At 36.1% G+C, this 22,471-nt stretch overlaps 1 protein-coding gene across 3 annotated transcripts in view; it reads right to left on the bottom strand.

Moving 5' to 3' along the window:
• Nucleotides 1-1,878: 1,878 nt before the first annotated feature.
• The window catches only part of GARIN2 (golgi associated RAB2 interactor family member 2), a 61,570-nt gene continuing 40,977 nt past the window's right edge, over nucleotides 1,879-22,471 (bottom strand). The window contains exons 4-7 of one of the 3 annotated variants that reach the window (XM_007473065.3): nucleotides 18,576-18,846; nucleotides 8,910-9,154; nucleotides 4,013-4,041; nucleotides 1,879-2,053 (exon numbers count right to left, since the gene is read on the bottom strand). In XM_007473065.3, coding sequence (XP_007473127.2) covers nucleotides 2,022-2,053; nucleotides 4,013-4,041; nucleotides 8,910-9,154; nucleotides 18,576-18,846 — 577 coding nt within the window. In that variant the 3' untranslated portion in view covers nucleotides 1,879-2,021. Of the gene's footprint in view, nucleotides 2,054-2,481; nucleotides 2,636-4,012; nucleotides 4,042-8,909; nucleotides 9,155-18,575; nucleotides 18,847-22,471 lie in introns of those variants that run through there. The other 2 variants (XM_007473064.3, XM_007473066.3) reach the window with 2 other exon arrangements.

Below are 22,471 nucleotides of genomic sequence, written 5' to 3'. Positions count from 1 at the left end.
CTTGGACCTTAATTTAATCATTTTTCACAAGCTTACCCTTATCTCAAGTCAAGTGGTGAAGTGTGCCTCTTTTCTCCTCCTCCTGCCTTATCACTGCCCTCTTGAACCAGCATCCTTTCCTTTTGGGAGTTTCCTGTTCAGTTTTTTTGGTTGTTATTGATTATTTGGATTTTTAAAAGCATGTTTGATTTTATAATGGGTTTTGCCTACAGATAAAAATGATCTGACCTTTGTTGTGTTCTAAACCAGTGTTTGAGATCAGAGAATGAGTCATAAGGGGAAAGGAAGTGGTAAGGAACAAAAATGAACCTGTAGACCAATTTCCCTGAACTAAAAAGATTTATTAAAAAAAAAAAATGGATCCTGTGAGCCTATATGAAGCTCTCTGTAAACATAAAGTAGAGTTTTAACTTGAAAGACACTATTTGTGTTCACTTGCAAATAGCAAGATGATTATCTTCTTATTCATTTGAATTTCCTTTAGCTAATTGATATTTGTCAAACTATCTAATTTTGACAGCTAATCTCAACATTAGTTAGTTGTTCAGTCTCTATATTACCCATCTGTCCACCCACATATGGAATGATTTCACCTAAAAATTTTTAAATTCAGCAGAATGAATTAGAACAAAATATTTGCTACTTCTAAATGGCAGCTAAGGTACTGTTTTCTAAAGGACTGATAGGCTAGTCTATGAATCATGTTTAACATATAATGATATATATATGTGAATGAATGAATGAATAAATTGGCTAATCATCCAAATTCCTTGCCTTAATAAATGATTGTTGCATAAGATTGGGAAAAGTTTAAACAGAGAAAGTTAAATGGAAAATGGAACAGCTAGGTCCTCAGTGCTAGAATATTGGGAAAAGTAAAGTTGGCTGCATTTATTGATATTCAAGAATTTGCCCTAACCAGAAATATTTTGGAAAAAAAATAAAATTAAAGATCTCAGAAAGCTTAAAAACATTTATAATTTTTTATGTCTTTTCAAACACAAAACAAATTATTCAGTTTTAGGCAGAATTTGTTCATGTTTGTTGTATTTCTCCTAGAAGCATCTTAATTTTTTTCATATAGTTCCTTTAGTACAAAAATTTCCCATCATGAAAAAATTAGTATATGTAGTTTCTGGGGTACAAACTCCTGACTTAGAAATGGCCCTTTAGAAACAAATGGCTATGACATGAATCCTTTCTTATTGCCACTGCTCTCTTCTGTGTCTGACCTTTGTGGGAGAACTTTCCTCTTGCTACTTCCATAATGGAGGAAATGGATTCCTTTCTCAACTCCAGGGCAAAAGAAGTAGGAAAAGGAGTTGGATCCTTAAGGACCTGGAAAGATACCCTCCCAAGATTATTTAAAGGAACTAAAGGAGTTAGCCTTGAAAAGGGAAGATTTAGGAGGAACATAATTAGCTTCAGGCATTTGAAAGACTGATCATGGACACAGTGAGGCATCTTTTCCTAGAGTGGAAAGAGCTTAGAGCTCTGCAATCCAATCTGCATACTTTATAGGTGTGAAAACTCAGGCTCAAAGCTTAAGTGATTTATCCAAGTTCACACAGGTAATAAGGAGAGGCATTGTTCATATTCACATCCTCTGAGTCATATTCACCATTCATAGGGGTAGAACTTAAGGAAATTTAAAAGTTGGGTAAATTGGAAAGGGATTAAAAATGAGAGAAGAAAGTCAGGGAAAACATGAGAAAATGAAGGCAAAGGTGAAGAGAGGGAAAGAGACATGAAGAAAAAGAAAGGGGATAAAAAAGATAGGAAAACTTTAAAATGTTTTTAATTTTTTTTTAATGTCCCATTCATTTCCCCCTTTAAGGTTTATTTCATTTTTCAGAAAATAGACTTTTCTTCTCAGAATTTTGAGACTTTTTTTTTTAATATTTAAAAAGGTGAAAAGGAAAGAAAGAGTGGAGTACACTGCCAGAATTTGAAGGGCAATTTCCCCCTCTTCTTAGTATCTCTAGTTGTTGCTCCATTTTAATCCATCTTGTTGAGAAATATCAATTATTTCTAATTTCGCCCATCACATTCACTGTGAATAAATAAGGGAAAATAAAGAACAGAAAGCTAGGAAATCAAAAGAGTAAGAATGAGAGAGATTTTGAAAGGTAATCATACTGGACCATTCCTGATTTTCTGCTTATAAGAACAGAGTATGTGAAGTGCCAGTTGTATTATAAGTAGCCTTTCATTTCTCTCATCAGAGTCAAGATGTAACTCAAATAAATACTTGAAAGATGTGAGATGAACCAGCTAGAGACTCCCCTGGTGGGCATAACTAGTATGCGTCAGATATAGGTTAGTTGGAGTAGATATATCTATATCTATATCTATATCTATATCTATATATATATATATATATGTTAATAGTGAGTAGCAGATAATACTTTGAAGTCTTCTTTGTGAGATCAGAGGAGGATTCATATTTTAGGATTAAATAAATCTGACTTTGATAGAATGGGAAGTTAAAAGTTCATTTTACTCATTGTTATCTTTGGCTAGGGTACAGGTGCAGTGTGAGTGTGAGAAAATGCAGAAAATGAAATGATTTAGAGGAAAGGAAAGAAGGGGATGGAAAGGCTAACCAAAGGGAAGACGGAAAAACTATATAAGCCTGAAGAAAAATGAACATATAGAAAAGAAATACAGGAGGGAGGGTTAGAAAATAAGTCAAAGAAAACAAACAAGGAAAGCAATTATTACTTTATGGAAAATCTAAAGTCAAGTTGATAGACGATATATTACATTAGTGTTGTCTTACAATGCTAGGAATGGGACTTGGGTGTTCATTGGTGTTGGGGAAAAGCCAAAGCAGATTATATAGGCTAGCTATACAACTCAGTACCTTGTTATTTATTGTTTTAGTTTTCTTTGACAGAAAGCTTTGAATTCTTTGGAAGAGAGGCACTATTTGAATATTAAGCTCATAGTATTACTACCATTGATCCTGGATTTGCAATTATTAGGTGGAAAAATGGGTACATTGGGAACTTCTGGCATTTCTAAGCATTTTGTACTTAATTTGGTTTCTTGAGGAGATCAGAGCAGTAAGAAGATTTTAAGTTGTTATATGAATTCCAATGTGCTTCCTCCCACAGTGATATTATTCTCAGGTTTGATGCTGAAGCCCAATCAACGTATTATAATAAAATATTTATGTTAATTCTAGTAACCCAATCCCTCCTTGAAAAAGATAGCAGACAGACCTAAGTGATACCAAATTCCTTCTTCTTGTGAATTTTTAAAAAGAGCTGCAGTGAATGTATTTAAAACACTTGAAAATGTAAGCTTTAGAAAATTCTCTTATCTTCTTTTCTATGAAAAGTAATTATCTTTTGTTTTCTCTAACTCCCAGATTGCCTTCTCCTCTTTATTAAGAACAATGTAAGGAAGTGACATCTTAAAAATCCCTTCCATAATTCTCATTTACTTGCATAACTGTGAACTAAAAGATTATCAGAACCACCCACAGCTAAAAGAAAGAAAGAAAAAGAAAAAGAAATTGACTAGGGGTTCAGCCATCAGTGCAAAAACTTAGTAGCAAAAATGGGCTAAAATAAGGGAGAGTCAGTGTTCAACTATAACAAATAGTTGCTGACATCAAGTGGAGCCGCTTGGCTGTGGCACAGAGGCCAAAATAGGGGCAAAGGAAAAGGACTGGCAAACTGACCTCAAAAAATTTACTGAGAACTTGACCTACTGAATATCCCCTCCTACCTTTCTAACCAGCAAGAGAGACTCATCTGTTGGATCATTTACTATAGGCTCTGCCTACAAAACTGGTCTTGGTACGCTAGTTTGTACCCAATTAATCTACCTAAAGAAAAACTGCTAATTTAGGGAGAGAAAAGAAAAGTGATTCTTAAAGAGGAGGGCATGCAAAAGAAACCATTAGTTAAATATGTAAGCTATTTTTCCTCTATTCTAGTGAGTGGATGACCCTAGATACTAGGGATCACAATGAAAATAGGTACAAGAATTTATTTCATACCTGCAGTGTCTAAATCATTTCTGGAATCCCTGTAAGACAAACAGCTTAGATCAAAACTTTGCCAATTCAACCACAAATATTTACAAAAGAATTACTAGAAAGTATGTAATCTACCATTCTCTAAATGCTTTGTGATAACTGAAACATATTTACCTGGTTTGTGATTTACTTCTGAAATATGAATATAAATCAGATGAATAAAAATACTTTTTCTTTGAATATATAACCATATATACTCATATACTAATTATATAATAATGTCATTATTTTTTATTTAACCAAATTAATAATATTTGTATATAATATATATATATTCTCTTTCTCTCTATCTCTTTTAATATAGATGGGTTGTCCCCTTTTGAATTATAAATGTCAGGGCTGAGAGGAACCTATAAGAAACTCAGAAGCAGTTTGCACAGCTCAGCTCAGCTCAGCTACCCCAGAAGATGATGAGAGGGAGAAGGGAAAATAAAAAGAATAAAATTGACATTTTTTATCTCTAAAAAGACCATTAACTACAGCAAGGCAATATCTATAAAAAGGTAGAGAAAGTGCCTTGAGATGCAGGTCAGGAGAGAAGAGACTAGATTGAACAAGTTGAGTAGGAAGCGTTTCCACAGCCAACTGAGGATGCTCTTTATCGTTAGGGTGGAGTTCGGGACATCAAAGTTTCAGAGTGTTTCCTCAGGTGTACATCGGAATACTTTCTACTTTCCTTGTTCAGCAAAATCTGTTTTCTATTCCTGGCTGTCACAGAGTGAATCCTTCCTCCCCTAAAGCTTAGCTGGTAGATTTCCTTTATTCGATCAGCACCCCCCAAGGGTCTTTGAGGAGGTTCAGAAAACTGAACCCTTTTTTCATAGACTTTTCCTGCCTTCTGCCTTTCTCAGAGGCAGCTGGGACTATAGTTACACAAATTGCATGGGGCTGCTTTGAAATCTGTAAAGGGGAGATAAGCAGCAGCAGAACCCTGCCTGATGGTGAAGATTCACTCATTTTTGAGAACTAAATGGTCTAGAAGTTTTATGATGGTTTTGTTATGATACGAATCTTAGTAATTTGTAAACCAGTGAATCCATATAGTCATAACCAAACAAATATATCACATATATCTGGTGATGTCCAAAATAATAACAAGCAATTTTAAGAAGCCAAGACATATCAAATTGATGCATTTCCATCAAAAACTTCCTCAAAACCTTGAAGATGCCATAGTAAGGTTCATTAATATGGATTTACCTTAAAACACCTGCACTCTTCAATAATTTTTTGAAAATTCTATATAAAACTAGCAATGAAGGGAATAGTCTTTAGTGAGAACTTTACTGACCATAAGGAACACTATGAAATTATAGTGTGGCTTACAATTGTGTTTGATACATAAACGCATAATTATGAAAATCCATCCTTGGCTTTACTAGTTTACTTTTTATTTGTTTTTCTCCCCTACCTAGCAAAAGTTACAAAATCCTTAAAGTTGTAAATTGCAAGATTGGAAGAGACTGGGACAGTGACTCAATGGATTGAAAGTCAGGCCTAGAGACAGGAGGTCCTAGGTTCAATTCTGCCTCAGACACTTCCTAGCTGTGTGACCCTGGGCAAGTCACTTGACCCCCATTGCCTAGTCCTTACCATTCTTCTGCCTTGGAACCAATACACAGTACTGACTCCAAGACTGAAGGTGAGGATTAAAAAAAAAATTGGAAGAGACCAAGTCAGTCTAATTGCTCCCTCCATGTAGGAATCCCATCTACAACATCTTTGATAGGTTTGGTATGGTAAACTCATAGATTAAAGGAGAAAAACTAAGTGTCTGTTTAAATTAAGTATTTAACTTAATTTAACTGTTATTTAACTTTTTTTAATTTAACTTAAATTAACTGTTTAAATTAAATTAAGTGGTCCTTTCTTACTTTAAAATTCTGAATATAGGATTCCTGCCATGCTTAGTTTTCTTATTATTTCTAACAATGATAATGAAATAATATTTGGCCCTTCCAGGGTATTTTTCATATCAAAACTCAGAGAAGCCTTTTAGCTTCTTTAGGGCATATGCTCTCTATATGGAAGTCAAGAGAAAGAGGTACAAATAATTTGGTGATCTCAAATTATTGGATCTGTTTCTCAAGAATTAGATATAAGTAAGTTTTGAGATAAGTGAATTAAATAGAGTAAAAGGAATACATACCAGAGTAACTAGAGGACAGATCAGTTGTGATTTAGGGATGTTAGGATGAATTAAATTTTTTCTTATGTTTTTAGATTTTTTGTTATTTGTTAATAATGTTTGATTGCAACTTTATATCAATAGAGGTTGCCCATACTCAGAATGTCACCTAACCTCAGAAACTCTCTAGGAATGCTGAAAATGGCTACAAAGTATTTTGGGTTCTCCCCAGGTCCTGGATTCACCAAAAGCCTTCTTGTTTTGGGTCTCCTCACCCAGGCTTTTGTTTTGGACCCCCTTCATGTGATTTGTGTAGGCCAAAATCCTATATAGGAAGTGCTTAGGTAGTTTAGTGGCTAGAAAGCCAGGTCTAGAGATAGGAGGTCCTGGGTTCAAATTTGACTCTTCCTAGCTGTGTAACCCTGGGCAAGTCACTTAAAACCCCCATTGCCTAGCTCTTACTGCTTTTCTGCTTTGGAAACAATACACAGTAGTGATTCCAAGATAGAAGGTAAGGTTGGCTTTTTTTTTTTAATCCTTTATAATATATATTCCTTCCAGAACCTGTGGAGGAGAGCCACCCTTTCTTTCCATCTCTCTTTACTAAACAACCTAATAAATTTGTTTCTAAAACTATTTCAGGTTTTGGGGTTTGTTCATACAACAAAATTCGACCTTTTACAGTGGAAATATCAATAGCAATTTCTTGCATAGTTACTAAAAATATTTTCCCTTTTGGTAAACTCTTTCTGAGTGGCTTTTTTTCCAAGAGGCTGCTTAAGATTGGACCTGGAGTCAGGAAGACCTAAATTTGATATTACCTCAGACAATTACTAGCTGTTTGACTAGACTGGTCAATTAACTCTTCTTCACCTCGGTTCTTTTACTTCTGAAACGAGGATAGTAATGGTACCCACGTCACAGGATTGTTGGAAAGAATCGAATGAGATAATATGTTATATATGTTTAATATTTTGCAACTTTTTAAGAACTTTATAAATGTTAGCTATAATTTCCCTCTCCTTGCTTGCTTCCTTTCCCTTCTCCTTTCTTCTCTCCTATACCAGGACCAGACATGCTTTTATTAGCTTATGGAACTCTCAGTGAGGAAACTCCCTCTACCATTGCAGTTCAGCACTCATCTTGCAATTTGTATCTTAGAGAGTTGTCAGGGGGCACAGAATTTATGTGATTAGCCCAGGATGTCAGAAGAGGGATTTGAGCTATGCTTTTCCTGACTTGGCAGCGCTCTTCCCTACATCATGCCATCTCTTCTTGTACCTTTGACCAGTTGATCTTGACATAATGCTTTAGAGTTTCTGTGGTACTTTACTAATATGATTCACTTGATGCCACAATAACCTTGTGAATTAAGTACTGAAATTACCTCTTTTACAAATGAGGAAACTGAGGCAGGTTGACCAGGGTCACACAGTAATTGTCAGAGACAGCATTTGAACCCAGATTGTCTATAACTTTATCCACAATGCCAAGCTCCTTTTACCAGTTGCAACTATGAGCATTATTTAGCATTCTAGATGGCTGAAGATGCTACTGAGCATTTTTGTGAAGTGTTAGATCAGGATTACTATGGAAATTTATCTATTTAATTTTATTATTATTATTATTTTAAATAAAAACCCTTACCTTCTGCCTTGGAACTATGTATTGGTTCCAAGGCAGAAGAGTAGTAAGAGCTAGGCAATGGGGGTTAAGTGGTCACAGGGTCACATAGCTGGGTAGTGTCTGATGCCAGATTTGAACCTAGGACTTCCTGTCTCTAGGCCTGGCTCTCAATCCACTGAGCTACCCAGCTGCCCCAAAATTTATCTATTTTAGATGCTCTCAGGAGTATATTCTCTAGTAGGTATAGGTAGGAGTTAGGTATAGGAGGTAGCTTAAATGGCCATTCATAATTCATATTCAAAGACATTAAATTCCATAAAAAATTCCTTGGAGGCTGGACTGCCCCCAGTTTAAACATATAGCCCTTTTTGGAGATAATCATAATAGTAAGAACCTTTAGTAGGAAATTTGCTTTGATTTTCACTCTGATTTCAAGATTTCTGTGTAAAACTGAATTCTCCTTTTCTTCAAGATCTGTATCATTTATCTCCTTTTAAAAATAATAATAGTTTCACTTTGTTTCAAGTTGACTTGATTACTCATTACTGAGTTACTCAGACATTCTTCAGTCACTTACAGCTTATGCTAATTCTACTTAGCAGCAGAAGGAAATATAGAAGAAAGCCAGATTTATATCATATGCTGGCTAACTAATGTTTTAATATTGAATAACATCTTGGATTTTCACACCTCGGATTACTGACACTCTACTGTAATGTTGGTGTAATCCACACTCTTATTATATACATAAATGAAAATGAGAAAAATGGGGCAAAGCTAATACAAAAGGCAGATCATTTTTTAAATTGCAAAAGTACATTTATATCTAATTCTTCAATTATTCCTAATTATAAAGTTATAGACAGGGATAAACCTTGAGAGTTTTCTTTAGGAAGGGGAATTGCTAAACAATCCAGGACAGATGATTGTCTCTTTTTTAAAATATATGATCAAATAATAAAATATATTTTGATATAAAATATCATTTATAATACATGACTCTAAAGAAGCCTCAGATGACCAATGTTGGAACCAATGTTGGGACATGCAAGTGTAGATAGATAGATCTTTCCACATTACTTAGAATCTTAGAATTTTACACACCTGAGCTCTTTTGCTTTCATGACTGGCTTTAAAACAATGAACTCCTTTTCATCAAGATCAGGATCATTCACCTCCTTTTTTATAATAGTTTCACGTTGTTTCATGTTGGTTTGATTATTCACTACTGATTTACACTGACATTCTTCAAAAGTTACTTCAGAGATTATAATATTACTGGATGGTTCATTCTCATAGACAGCATCACTTTCTGGATCTTTTAGCTGTTCATTTATCTCATTGTTTATCTTTGGAAATAAACAGAAAATCAGACATAATTAGACACAGAACGTCATTTAATAATATTTTGGGGGGTAGAAAGAGTTTGGATTTTATTTGTTGAAGGAATTCCTTTATTGCTGCAGATTGCCAACTTTCTTTCTATTTTATAATCTTACAGAATTGTCAGGGTACTAAGAAGTTAAATGACTTGCCAGTCATCACAGTAGTATTCATCTGCTAGAATTTGCACTCAAGTCTTCCTGACTACAGGGATAGTCATATTTATTGAGTACCCACATGGCTTTTGGGTCTCTTTGGTAGAAACAAGGGCTTAGGAAAGTGGGAGGGAATTCCCACACAGGATAGAAGCTTGGTAGAATGAACAAAAGGTTTGGGGGAGAGCACTGGTAGAGCCCACATTGTTCTTTACGATCATTGACTAAAAGAAACCATTTGTGCCACCTTTTTCCTGTCCTCCTTGCAGTCATCTATTGATCTCAGGTCATTCTTTAGTGACTTTAGTCCCTGGATCAGTTTCTCTGCTCTCAGTCTTGGGAATTTCAGGATTTATATTCAATATTCGTATCCCTCTAACTTCCTGGCCATACAATTCCTTATTCAAATCCAACAGTCTCCTGCTTCCTGTCACTTCATGTCACCTTAGTCCTTACTATCTCTCCATATTTTTCACTTTCAAGATAACATTGAAATTTCACTCTTCAATCACAAATTATTTCTCTAACTCTTGCACTGACAGTAAATCTCTATTTTCATTTGCGTTTATTCTCTTCTTCACCCTCATTTTAACGTCTAGTTCTTTGACCAATCTTATTGTTCAATTTGTTGTCCCCACACTGGATTCACCTGCCTCCATATTCAGCTTGGCTCTGGGATCGGCCACTTGAATGTTTCACCAGCAATGTTTATAGACTCGCCTGGCCTTGTGACTTTCCACTCTTCTCAAATTTTTCATCCTTGGGCGATCCTGGCATGGGGTTTTTTCAGTTCCCCTTCTGAACTATTCAGTGTCATGAGTGGCAACAATTCACTAATTTCATACTACAAATCTGTGGTGCTTAACATTCTCAGGGTATTTGCTTGCCATTCCATAAATTTTTGATCAATTGGGCAATCCACAAAGTATTTGTGAATTGCCTTTTATGGGCCAAAGATTGTGCTAGGCATTGGGGATACAAATATAAACCTACTTTCAAGGATCAAGAACCTTACATTCTAACAGGAGAAACAAGGACATTTGTGTGTTTGTGTGCTTGTCTCTTTTGTGTATGTACACACATACACACACACACACACAGATATGTAATATATGTACACATTGAAACAGAGGAAAATACACATGCATGCATACAAATATATCCTTATTTCTCCTATATATCTCCTAAAATATCTATAGATACATTATTTATACATACATATATATGTATATACACTTGCATGTGAACGTGCATACATATGCAATTAGTGTACTAAAAATCTTAGTACAGTTTTACACTTTACCCATGGGAAGCTTCTGGTCAAGCAGTGAGGAGCAGTTGAATTCCCTCCTTTTTAAAAAAAAAATTCAAACAATGAGGAAGCCATATCAATGGCTAACACTCAGTTCCTTGAGTCAATTAATCCTCATTAAAGATATCAATATTTTATTTTATTTTTTAAACCCTTACCTTCAGTCTTGGAATCAATACTGTGTATTGGCTCTAAGGCAGAAGAGTGGTAAGGGCTAGGCCATGGAAGTTATTAAGTGACTTGCCCACAGTCACACAGCTGGGAAGTGTCTGAGGCCAGATTTGAACCTAGGACGTCCCATTTCTAGGCCTGGCTCTCAATCCACTGAGCTACCCAGCTGCCCCCAAGATATCAATATTTTAAGGAAAAATTAGCTTAACCTACGTGGGATATCACTCCTATCTCTATACCTTTGTCTTGTGAAAGGACCCATTATTTACAAAAAATGTTTTTAGCAAATTTTTGTAGTGCAAAAAACTGAAACTAAGGTGGAGCATATCTACTGGGCAATGGCTAAACAAATAATGACAGATGCAACATAATATTACTGCGCCATAAGGGATAAAGAAATGGATGACTTCAGAGAAATCTGGGAAGATTTCTATGAACTAATGCAGTTGAAGTGTGTAGAACCTTGAGAAAAACATCATTATAAAGAAAGATGATTTTTTTTAAAACCCTTACATGTTGCATGTAGTCATCTCCTACTATTGTGTTGTAAATGAACTTATTATAAATAAGAAAAGCAAAGCAATTGAAATGATTAAATGTTTTTGAGATAAAATGAGAAAGGAAGATTCTACCTTCCCATATTCTCATTTCAGTTAATGTGATTGCAAAAGGCCCAGAATGTCTTTAAAAAGCATTAAGTAAAAGGGTAGTCACAATTTATGGGGTTTTCATGTGTAGAAAAAAATGGGAGTCAGCATCCTTAAAAAGGTGTGAATTCCTTTTATACAAGAAAGCAACAGCGTGATTAGCTAACCACATCTCAAGGGAGTTTGAATAGCCAGAAGAATTTTACCCATTTGTCTGTTTACTAATTTGTCAGCTCAAGAGTTATAGTCAGGAGTGGAAGAAGCATGAGGCCTCTTGAGAATTGTGCTTGTGTAAAGGACATCCTACTTTATGGGGGATGTTTGTGTATCTATTTATTGTTGAGAAATGTTTTTACCGAGTGAGTGTAGACTGTCTTCTTGTTAATGGCGAGGGCTCCAGAGCCATAGAATCCAATAAACCCTAGAATCTTGATAGTAATGGAAGTAGGGATGGCCGTGGTAGATGGGAGTGTTGATGTTGCTATTGTAGTTACTATACAATGGGAATCCAACCCTTTAATTGAGTACAAGTTTGGGGGAGTATCCCAGAGCAGGTATTATACTGAGACCCACAAGAGACATTCTCCATCTGAGATTTTTCTTCTTGGATACTCTAACTTGCTTGGAACCACTAGAGAAAAGTTATTATTATTATTTTTTTTTGTTTTAGACTATAATTGTACATTCTATTTCTAATATGTTTCCTTTACAAATTAGAATGGTTCCTTTGAGATAATGTTGTTTAAATTTTTTTGAATGCTTAAGTACTATTATCTGTATTATCACTGTACTTTTTGCAAGTATTATAGCTGATATCTATAATATGGTTCCCTAAAATACAGATGAGAAATTATAGAATATGCTGTGGGAGCTTATCTATTTCATCCTTTTCTTTTTAAGGCAACCTAAACTGGAAATGGGGACCATTAGACTGCACAAAAGAATCCCTGTGTTTTGCATATTGACTTAGAAAACCACATACTAACATTATTTAAGTTTTATTATATTTTTTGTTAAATATTTCCCAATTACATTTTAAAAACTCTTATCTCCTGCCTTAGAATCTGTTTTTTTTTTTTTAACCCTAACTTTCCATCTTGGAGACAATACTGTGTATTGGCTCCAAGGCAGAAGAGTGGTAAGGGCTAGGCAATGGGGGTCAAGTGACTTGCCCAGGGTCACACAGCTGGGAAGTGTCTGAGGCCAGATTTGAACCCAGGACCTCCTATCTCTAGGCCTGGCTCTCAATCCACTGAGCTACCCAGCTGCTCTAGAATCTGTACTAGTTCCAAGGCAGAAGAGTGACAAGGCTAGGCAGTTGGGGTTGAGTGACTTGCCCAGGGTCACATAGCTAGTAAGTATTTGAGGCTGTATTTGAACCCAGGATCTTCTGTCTCCAGTCCTAGCACTCTATCCACTGAGCCATCTACCTGCCTCTATTTCCCAATTATATTTTTTTACTCAAAAATTTTTAGTTAATTAATTAATTTAGAATATTTTTCCATGGTTACATGATTCATGCTCTTTCTCTTCCCTCCTTTCATTTCCCTCCCATAGCCAACAAGCAATTCCACTAGCAATCAAAGCCTATTTCCATATTATTGATATTTGTACTAGGGTGATCATTTAGAGTCTGGATCTCCAATCATATCCCCATCAAACCATGTGATCAAGCAGTTGTTTTTCTTCTGGGTTTCTACTCCCACAGTTCTTTCTCTGGATGTGGATAGCGTTCTTTCTCATAAGTTCCTCAGAATTGTCCTGGATCACTGCATTGCTACTAGAAGAGAAGCCCATTACTTTCAATTGTACCACAGTGTATCAGTCTCTGTGTATAAGGTTCTAGTTCTGCTCCTTTCACTCTGCATCAATTCCTGGAGGTTCACATCCCAATTACATTTTAATCTAGTTCAATTCACACTCAAAGTGTTGTGAGCTCTGTATTTGACATCTCTGACCTAGACTATTTGCTTTATTGTGATATTTCTGAGATATTTATGTGTTGCACATCCATAGAATAAGGTTTGCTTGCTGATTACTCCTAGTAACCAACCCAAGGGACTCAGTTCATTTTGAGGGATCCTCACACCTCTTTGGGGGAGTTTCTGAGTTTGTTTTCTTTTTAAGCCAGTCTGCTTATCCAGAGAGGTGAGTTTGAATTTCTAGGTGTATTCACTATATGCTTCAGGAATCCCTGGAAAAAATTTGGGTACCATCTGATGTAGGATCACAGAGGACATTTTTTGTTTAAAACTCCAACATTGTTAGGAACTCCTTAGGAAGGGTATTCTGAATGGGATCAAAATAATTCCTCAATTGCTGTAATTATGAAGGCCTTGAATGTAATCACAAGGCGTATAGTGTAAGATTTTAATGTGTCAAACAATACGTATGATTCTGTTATGAGGTATGGACTTGGTGATTGGGTCAAGAAAGAAACAACCTAACTATAAAACAAGCTAACCACACCTCTGTAGACTTTTAAAATAGAGTAATTTGTCTGACCTCAGACACTTCCCCGCTGTGTGACCCTGGGCAAGTCACTTAACTCCCATTGCCTAGCCTTTACCACTCTTCTGCCTTGAAACCAATACACAGGATTGATTCCAAGATGGAAGGTAAGGGTTTAAAAAAAATAAATAAATGACTAAAATAAAATACAATAGAGTAACTTGAAGCAATTTGCCTGTATAGGAATTGACCAGCTTGAGAATTAAACCCAGAAGTGGGAAAAGAACAAGGTCCTTGAAAGAGAGTCACTTAAATCCCAAAGGACCCATAATAGAAATTCTATCTACATTTAGCGAAAGAACTGATGAACTTTGAGTGCAGATTGAAGCATACTTTTTTCAATGTATTTTTCTTGAGTTTTTTGTGGGGGGGAGGAGAGGGGTTTTATATGCATTTTCTTTTGTAACATGGTGAATAGCTAATATGGAAATATATTTTGTATGATTTCATAGGTATAATTGATATTATATTGCTTGCTCCTTCAAGGAGGATAGGAAAGATGGGAAAGAGGGAGAGCATTTGTAACTCAAAATGTAAAAAAAAATTTAAAAAGAACATTGAAATTGTTGAAATATATAATTGGGAAATATTTAAAGAAATATATTTTTTTAATTTTTAAATTAATTTTTAAAATTAAAATTTTAAATTAAATTATTTTTTTCTTGAAGCAAGGAGATTTTCTTCCCCTCCCACTATTGACTTAACCATGTTGTCTAAGACACTGGACCAGTAGGAGCAGAGAGGTAAACTGAGGACAAACAAATTTTGAGCCAGCCAGTCAAAGAAGGAGGCAACTTCAAGGAGCCTGACCCTTTGTGGCAGAAAATTATGATAGCTGTGGGCTAAAGAAAAGGCTTCTAGTACCAGGATTTGTTAGTTACCCTTTTACCATATATATTTCCTATATGTATAATGAATATAATTGTATTTTAGGTTCTGCCCATTCTTTCCACAAATGTACTATGTGAGGGGAAATATTTTTCCACCTGTTGTTCTTGCTTTGCTATTAAAGCAAATTCCTTTGCTAAGATTAAATTTAGTCTACTAGGTGATTACTCATAACAATACCTCTGGGAGTTCAGGACCTAAAGTGTTAGAAATGTAGCCCCAAATAGTTATTTCTTGAACCTGGGATAGCAGCCACATTCTGGGAATCCAACTCTTTGAGAGTGAATGTGAAGTCGGAGAGTAGCTTTTGTATGTGTTCATGGCCCATTCCAGTCCCACTATATCTCCTCCCTTATCTCTATCTCTTACTATTTTATGCAAATAATTCGCAATTCTAGATGTCTACCTCTTTTATGCCCTCATTAAGTATTTCTGATTTCCTATTAGATAACCTTCAACTGTACATACTACTGATACCTCAAACTCAATGTGTACAAAGCTGAACTTTTGGTTTTTCCTTGAAACTTTGCCCCTTCCTACAAATTCTCTATTTCTATTAATAGTAACTGTTGTCTACAGATTTCCAGGATTCTTTCCTTCCTTTTCAAGTGTGTTTAATGTCTGGCTTTCCTGCCAAACTCCTGCCAGGAGACTTCAACATACATATTGATATTTTAAACTCTCAGTTTCTCAACCTAATAGTTTCCCATGACCTGCTCCTTCACCCCACCACATCTACATACACATATAGTCATATCTTGGATCTTGCCATTGTCTATAAGTATTCTACATCCATGTTCATGAGCTCTGAAGTTCTTTTATCTGATCATAATATCATCATTCTACCTTTCCCTCTACTTTGCAATAAATACTCTTTTTCTTCATTCTTCCTGGGACTACCTCAAACACCTTCACATTTTAGTTCTTTTTCAAGTCATTAACTCTGCACTAGCTACTGACCCTTAGTGAACTACAGTTCAACTCTACATTGTCTTCTTTTCTTGTTTTCCTTTCACTTGGTGCCCAATGAAGATCTTGCCCCTGCCAGACATCAACTTTGCATGTTTGTATGTTTGTCCAACCTTCGGCTGCCTTTACTCCTACTTGCATGCTGCATTCAGCAAGGAGCTGAAGAAAATCATGAAACCATGTTGATTGGGTCCACTATGAGTTTATGTTATGTAATTACAACTGGGCCCTCACTATAACAAGGCAAATCTTTTTATACTCCCCTAATACAGTCACTAAACCCATCTCCCTTAGTATAGTGGTATTTCCAAATCCTTTTATCTCTTCTCAAACTTTCTCTGGTTTCCTTTCCCCTCTCCATCAGCTGAGAATTTTGCCTCATATTTCACTGAAAGAATTGAGACTTCCTCACCTTCTCATTTCACATCACTCATATGCCTCTACCATTATCTTCTTCACTTTTATTTTACATGGATAAGTAGCTCTTTAAGTTGCCAAGGCAAATAATCTTCACAAGTGATCCCAGTTCATCCCTTCTTCTCTAGCAGTTGCCCCTTCTATCATCTCCACAAGCTCAATAATGTTCAATTGCTTCCTGTCTACTAGTTACCACTTCACTAGTGCCTATAAACTTGCCAATGTCTCCACCAGACTCAAAACATCCTCACTTGTTCTGTCCTTCCCCAAGAGCAAGTCAACTGACTGATGGGGCTGCTCTTCTTCCAATTCATTCAGGTTGGAAACTTGTCAGTCATCTCTGACTCTTCTCTATTTCTCTCTCACTGTCCCCCTGGCTGCCCCCTGCCTCCCATATCCAGTCAGTTGCCAGGTAAACAACCACTGCCAGTCACAGATAATACTTTGAACATGCTCCTCAGACATCATACTTAAACCTCCTTATATATTTCCTATCCCTGTGATTCTAAACTCTACAGTTGTTAATGTATGAATCTCATTCCCCATCCCCAGCTGCCCACCCCTTTACTCTTTATAATTCAACTTAAGCCCCTCCAATGTCTTGCTTAGAATTTGGAGGATACTGTCCTTCCTCCCTTGGCGTGTTCTGTGCTTGGCTTTCCTCCCCAATGTCTGTTCTCAGAGCAGGAGATTTCAACATATATTTTGATATTTTGACCTCAGAGTTCCTCAATTTACTGATTTCCCAAGACCAATCCTCCTTTACCCACCACACGTATATACATATTCCAAGTCTTGCCATCACCTACTACTGTGCCCTCTGGAATGCCTGCTCTATTGTCAACCAAATTATTTTTATCTTAACCAACCCATTACTTAGAAACTAGTATATGCTATATACCATATGGGTATCAATACAGCTTAGGGGATGAGCAGACATCTCCTAGATTGTTGTGATTTTCTTGCCAATCACTTTGTTCCATGGGTACAAAAATATAAAACTAAATTATCAAAATTATATTCTTAGGAGTTAAATCGATTGTACAAAAAATCAAGCCATTCACCAATTGGGCAAGGGACATGAACAGGCAGTTCTCAGCCAAAGAAATCAAAACTATCAATAAACTCATGAAAAAGTGCTCTAAATCTCTTATAATTAGAGAAATGCAAATCAAAACAACTCTGAGGTATCACTTCACACCTAGCAGATTGGCTAACATGACAGCAAAGGAAAGTAATGAATGCTGGAGGGGATGTGACAAACTTGGGATATTAATTCATTGCTGGTGGGGTTGTGGATTGATCCAATCATTCTGAATGGTAATTTGGAACTATGCACAAAGGGTGCTAAAAGACTGTCTGCCCTTTGATCCAGCCATAGCACTGCTGGGTTTGTACCCCAAAGAGATAATAAGGAAAAAGACATGTACAAAAATATTCATAGCTGTGCTCTTTGTAGTGGCCAAAAATTGGAAAATGAGGGGATGCCCTTCAATTGGGGAATGGCTGAACAAATTGTGGTATATGTTGGTGATGGAATACTATTGTGCTCAAAGGAATAATAAAGTGGAGGAATTCCACGTGAACTAGAACAACCTCCAGGAATTGATGCAGAGTGAAAGGAGCAGAACCAGAACCTTATACACGGAGACTGATACACTGTGGCACAATTGAATGTAATGGACTTCTCTACTAGCAGCAATGTAATGACCCAGGACAATTCTGAGGGACTTATGAGAAAAAATGGTATCCACATACAGAGAAGGAACCGTGGGAGTAGAAACACAGAAGAAAAACAACTGCTTGATCACAGGGGTCGATGGGGATATGTTTCTCTTTCTGCCCCTCCCTTTTTGTTCCCTTCTTATTTTTTTTAGGGTCTGTTAAATTCCCTCCCCCTTTATTTCCCTCCCTTTTTCTACTCCCTCCCCGCTATCTCCCTTGTTTTCCCTTCTCAGTGGTCATGGGGATATGACTGGGGATGCAGACTCTAGATGATCACTCTAGTGCAAACATCAATAATATGGAAATAGGCTTTGATCAAGGACACATGTAAAACCCAGTGGAATTGTGCGTTGGCTATGGAGGGTAGGGAACGAGGGGAGGGAAAGAACATGAATCATGTAGCCATGGAAAAATATTCTAAATTAATTAATTAAATGAAACTTTTAAATTAAAAATAATAAAAATATTCTATTCTTAGCATGTTAATAATTAATCCCACTAAACTACCTCAAATCCAAGCAGAATGTGAAATCTTTGGTTGTATATTAATATTTAATACTAAATACTTAAAAATGCCCTCCATTTGACTTACTTGAATATCATCCTCAGAACTGATCATTATGTCATTGTTCTCATGGAGTTTTGAAACTTTCTGGCCTACTGTAAAGGCAGTGACCATCTGTGATTTCATAGGAGGCTTCAAGAGAGAGATGAGCTCAACCCATTGTTGGAACAGAATATCTTGTTTATGTGAGGGGGCACAGAGCTGAAGGTAGTAGGCACGTCCACTCACCAGCTTTACTTTGAGGCACATTTTCGGAGCGTCATGAACAGAAATAGTCACAAACTGCAATGGGAAAACCCTGCAAACAAACTCAAAAATGATATGATCTGTAAACCTAATAATACTTTACATTTGTATAATCTTTTATACTTTCATTTTCAAAAATCTTTTAATTGATTTTTTCTATATTACTTTAATATCAGAATATATTCTTCCCCTATCCAAAGAGTAAGAAAGATTAAAAAAAAAAGATAAAAAGTTCAGCCAAATCAACCAACATATTTGGGAGTATATGCAACATTCAGCTCCCATAGTATGCTATTTCTCCGCAGAGGGGAAAGAAATTCTTTAAAAAAAAAAAAGAGGGCAAAGACATTTTCTCAACTCTTCTCTGTGAGTAGGTATAGTGGGGCAAAGGGGAAAATGAGTAAGTTGATAACTGGGAGGTCAAAATATCAATATCTATGTAAAAGGTCCCTGCTAGGAGAAGAGTTGGGGAGGAGAACCAAGCACTGAACACACTGAGGAAGGGAGGAAAATATCCTGGAAGTCTGGAATGGGACATGGGAAGGGTGAGGGTGGTTTGGGTTCAGTTGTATAGGAAGAAAGGAGTATAAAACTTGGCGTTTTGTTCTTTTCAAAGTGCTTTCATGTCTTGTGATCTAATTTTATCTTTTTTAATAATCCTTTGAGGGTTGATATCCCCATGGAATAGGTGAGAAAACTAAAGTATACTGAAGTTGAAGTCACAAACAATTTAGCCATATGGTCGGACTAGGATCAAAGTCTCTTGATTCCTAGTTTTGTTTGCTCTTCTTCCATTCCAGATTTTATGCATAGACTTTTTTTTATACTCCTCCTGGAGGAAATATCTTATATTAAAATATGAATATGTTTCATTTTGGATGCTTGACGTTAACTAAATGTCTATTGATTGCTAAATTCTCTTGTCTTCCTTGTCTTTGCATTTGCTATTCCTTCTCTCCCTCTGCATCTCTGGCTCTTGGAATTCCTGGTTTCCTTCAAGAATCAGCTTAACTGCCATGTTTGCCAAAAACTTTCCCAGTTGCTTCTGTCTTCCCATTCAAGATTATCTTTTTTTTTTTTAACCCTTACCTTCTCTCTTAGAATCAACACTATGTATTGGTTCCAAGGCAGAAGAGTGGTAAGGGCTAGGCAATGGAGGTTAAGTGACTTGCCCAGGGTCACACATCTAAGAAGAATCTGAGGCCAGATTTGAACCTAGGATCTCCCATCTCTAGGCCTGGTTCTCAATCTACTGAGCTACCACCCAGTTGCCACCCAGCTGCAGTTTAAGTACCAAGAAACTACTGTACTACTGTCAGTATCCCACAAGATCTGGCCGCTTTATTTAAAAAAAAAATAGAGATCTTTGAATATGGTACTTGAAAAAGCAAAATGTAACCAAGCTTTACAACCAAAAATAACCTACCCTACAAAACTGTATGTGATCTTATAGAAGAGAAATGAGCCTTTTAATGGAAGACCAGACTTACAAACATTTCTAATGAAAAGATCAGATATAAACTTCTAAAATACAAAAATAAGAGCCCAGAGAAATCTAGAAAGGTAAATTTTTTTTTTGGAACAATTGGAAGGAACTATATGATGATTCTAAAATTCTAATATAGGAAGAAGAAACAAATGTCTTTTCAGAACCCTAATATCTTCAAGGAGTATTAAGGGTGTTAAATAACAAAAGCTGATGTCCTGGTAGACTGATTTTGTTCTGAGGGTTGTGAGGAAGCAAAAAGGAGAAATACATTAATGTAGAAAAGAAAGAGATGATTAGCAATAATGATGCCACTTCAAAAAAAAAGAGGACCACTGAAATTTTTTTATATGAGTAGAAGAAAACAGAAGGAAGTTCAAAAAGAAGCAGAAACAATCAGGATAATTTTGAAAATAATATGTAAATTTTATTATTTTTTAAAGTAAACACTATAAAATGGAAATTTATGGTTTGAGACTTTTAAAAATCTACTATATGTATAGAAACATTCCTTTGGTGTTGTTTAAGTTCAGAATAAAAGAAAATTAAAGACTATCAATTTCAGAGGGGAAATTTGGTGCTTGTTTACTTTTTAAGTGAAATGTGTGTGATTCATTGAGGTAGCAGGAGGCTACCTTAATGTTTAAGTCATTGCAGTTTGAGGAAACTAAAGGAACCTGATGTGACTAACTAGTGAAGCTTGAAAAGAAATAGCAGGAGTGAAAAACTTGCATCATTAGAGTGATAGATAGAAATAAACACATCTGAAAAAAGAAGCCTTAAAGAATTGATTTCATGGGACGAGAGCTCTAGTGACAGGTAATGAATGCCTTTGGCAACATCTAGAGTTGGGGAGAGATGAAGCTTTTCATAAGTGCCTGTTGCTCTCTGATGCCATCTCTGGTTTGAGAAGGAAAACTAGAGAAGATGAGCTGCTTTGCAAGTACTTTGTATTCTGGTGAGCTGGAAAGGCATTGGGGGGCGGGGCGGGGGCTTGCTTAAAGGGTGAACCTGAGCTGTTTCTTTGAGCTTTGTTCTGATTAAACTCAGCATCTAAATAAGTGAATAACAGCTTAGATTAACCTTTAAACCCAAGAGAGAGCCAATCTGATGAGCTTTGTAGTTATCTAGCTTCAAAGTCACAGTGATTCACATGAAGAGATTAGGTTTTCTAAATGCCCTTTTGAGGGGAGTATAAATTAGAAGAACCTATAAATGCTATCTTTAACTATAGATACGAGCATTGTCCAGCTGAAGAAGGGTGAGGACCAATAAAATAAGTAGTAGGCAGAAAAATACTTTCATGTAGTATATATGTTCTTCATATCAATGAATCAATCAAATCAATCAATTATCAATGACATCAATGCCTTCAGTCCCCAAGACTTTTGGCTTTTCCTCCCTTGCATGTTACCCTGCCAGGTTTTTGTATGTGCTTATTTTCTCCAAATGTTACTGAATGAATTTGTGGGGAGAACATGGCCCAAGTTTTTAAGAGCAAAAATCGTATTATGAGTGGCTGAATGTGTAAATAAAAAAATATTGGTAGATGCTTAAGAGCTAGATTGGTGAAGAGTGAATCACCTCAATAGAGTTATACCAAAAGAATTTAAATTTAACCCTGTAGTAATGATTTATTTCTTTTAGACCTACCAGAGAGAAAGACAGTTGGAGTGAATGAGCTATCCTAGAAAAAGTAAGTGTCCATATACTCCAGGTGATGGAGGATTGACATTGCTGGGGTATATGTAAAATGACATATACCTCAGCCACCCATATATTGTAGTGAGGAATATTGTGAGGTGGTGACCCTGCTATGGTTATTACACATGAATTAATTAACATAATTCCAGCCAAATACATAAGGCTTGGAAGAAAGTAATAAAGAATATTAGATCTCAGAATAGTAGATCTCAGAAACTATCAGTGTCCAGCAGCCTATATATAGGGGCAGTACTGAAGAAGAATGTATTTGTGTGTGTGTGTGTGTGTAGAGCTCCAAACTTTGAATAAAAGAACTAAAATAGACTAGTATACCATGTCAGGATTTCTATATTCCCTAGAGTATGTTAGGTAGCCAGTACACTTCAGGATTATGCACTAGAAGCTGTCAGATTCCAGTGTTGAGGAAGTGGGGCAGGGTGGTGGTAGAACCAAGATGGTGGCTTAGTAGCAGGGACCACTCTGAGAA

This window comes from Monodelphis domestica, chromosome 1, assembly GCF_027887165.1.
Source record: "Monodelphis domestica isolate mMonDom1 chromosome 1, mMonDom1.pri, whole genome shotgun sequence".
NCBI classification, from domain to species: Eukaryota; Metazoa; Chordata; class Mammalia; order Didelphimorphia; family Didelphidae; genus Monodelphis; species Monodelphis domestica.
The sequence above is the reverse complement of the archived record's forward strand: the minus strand, read 5'-3'. Positions and strand labels throughout refer to the sequence as shown.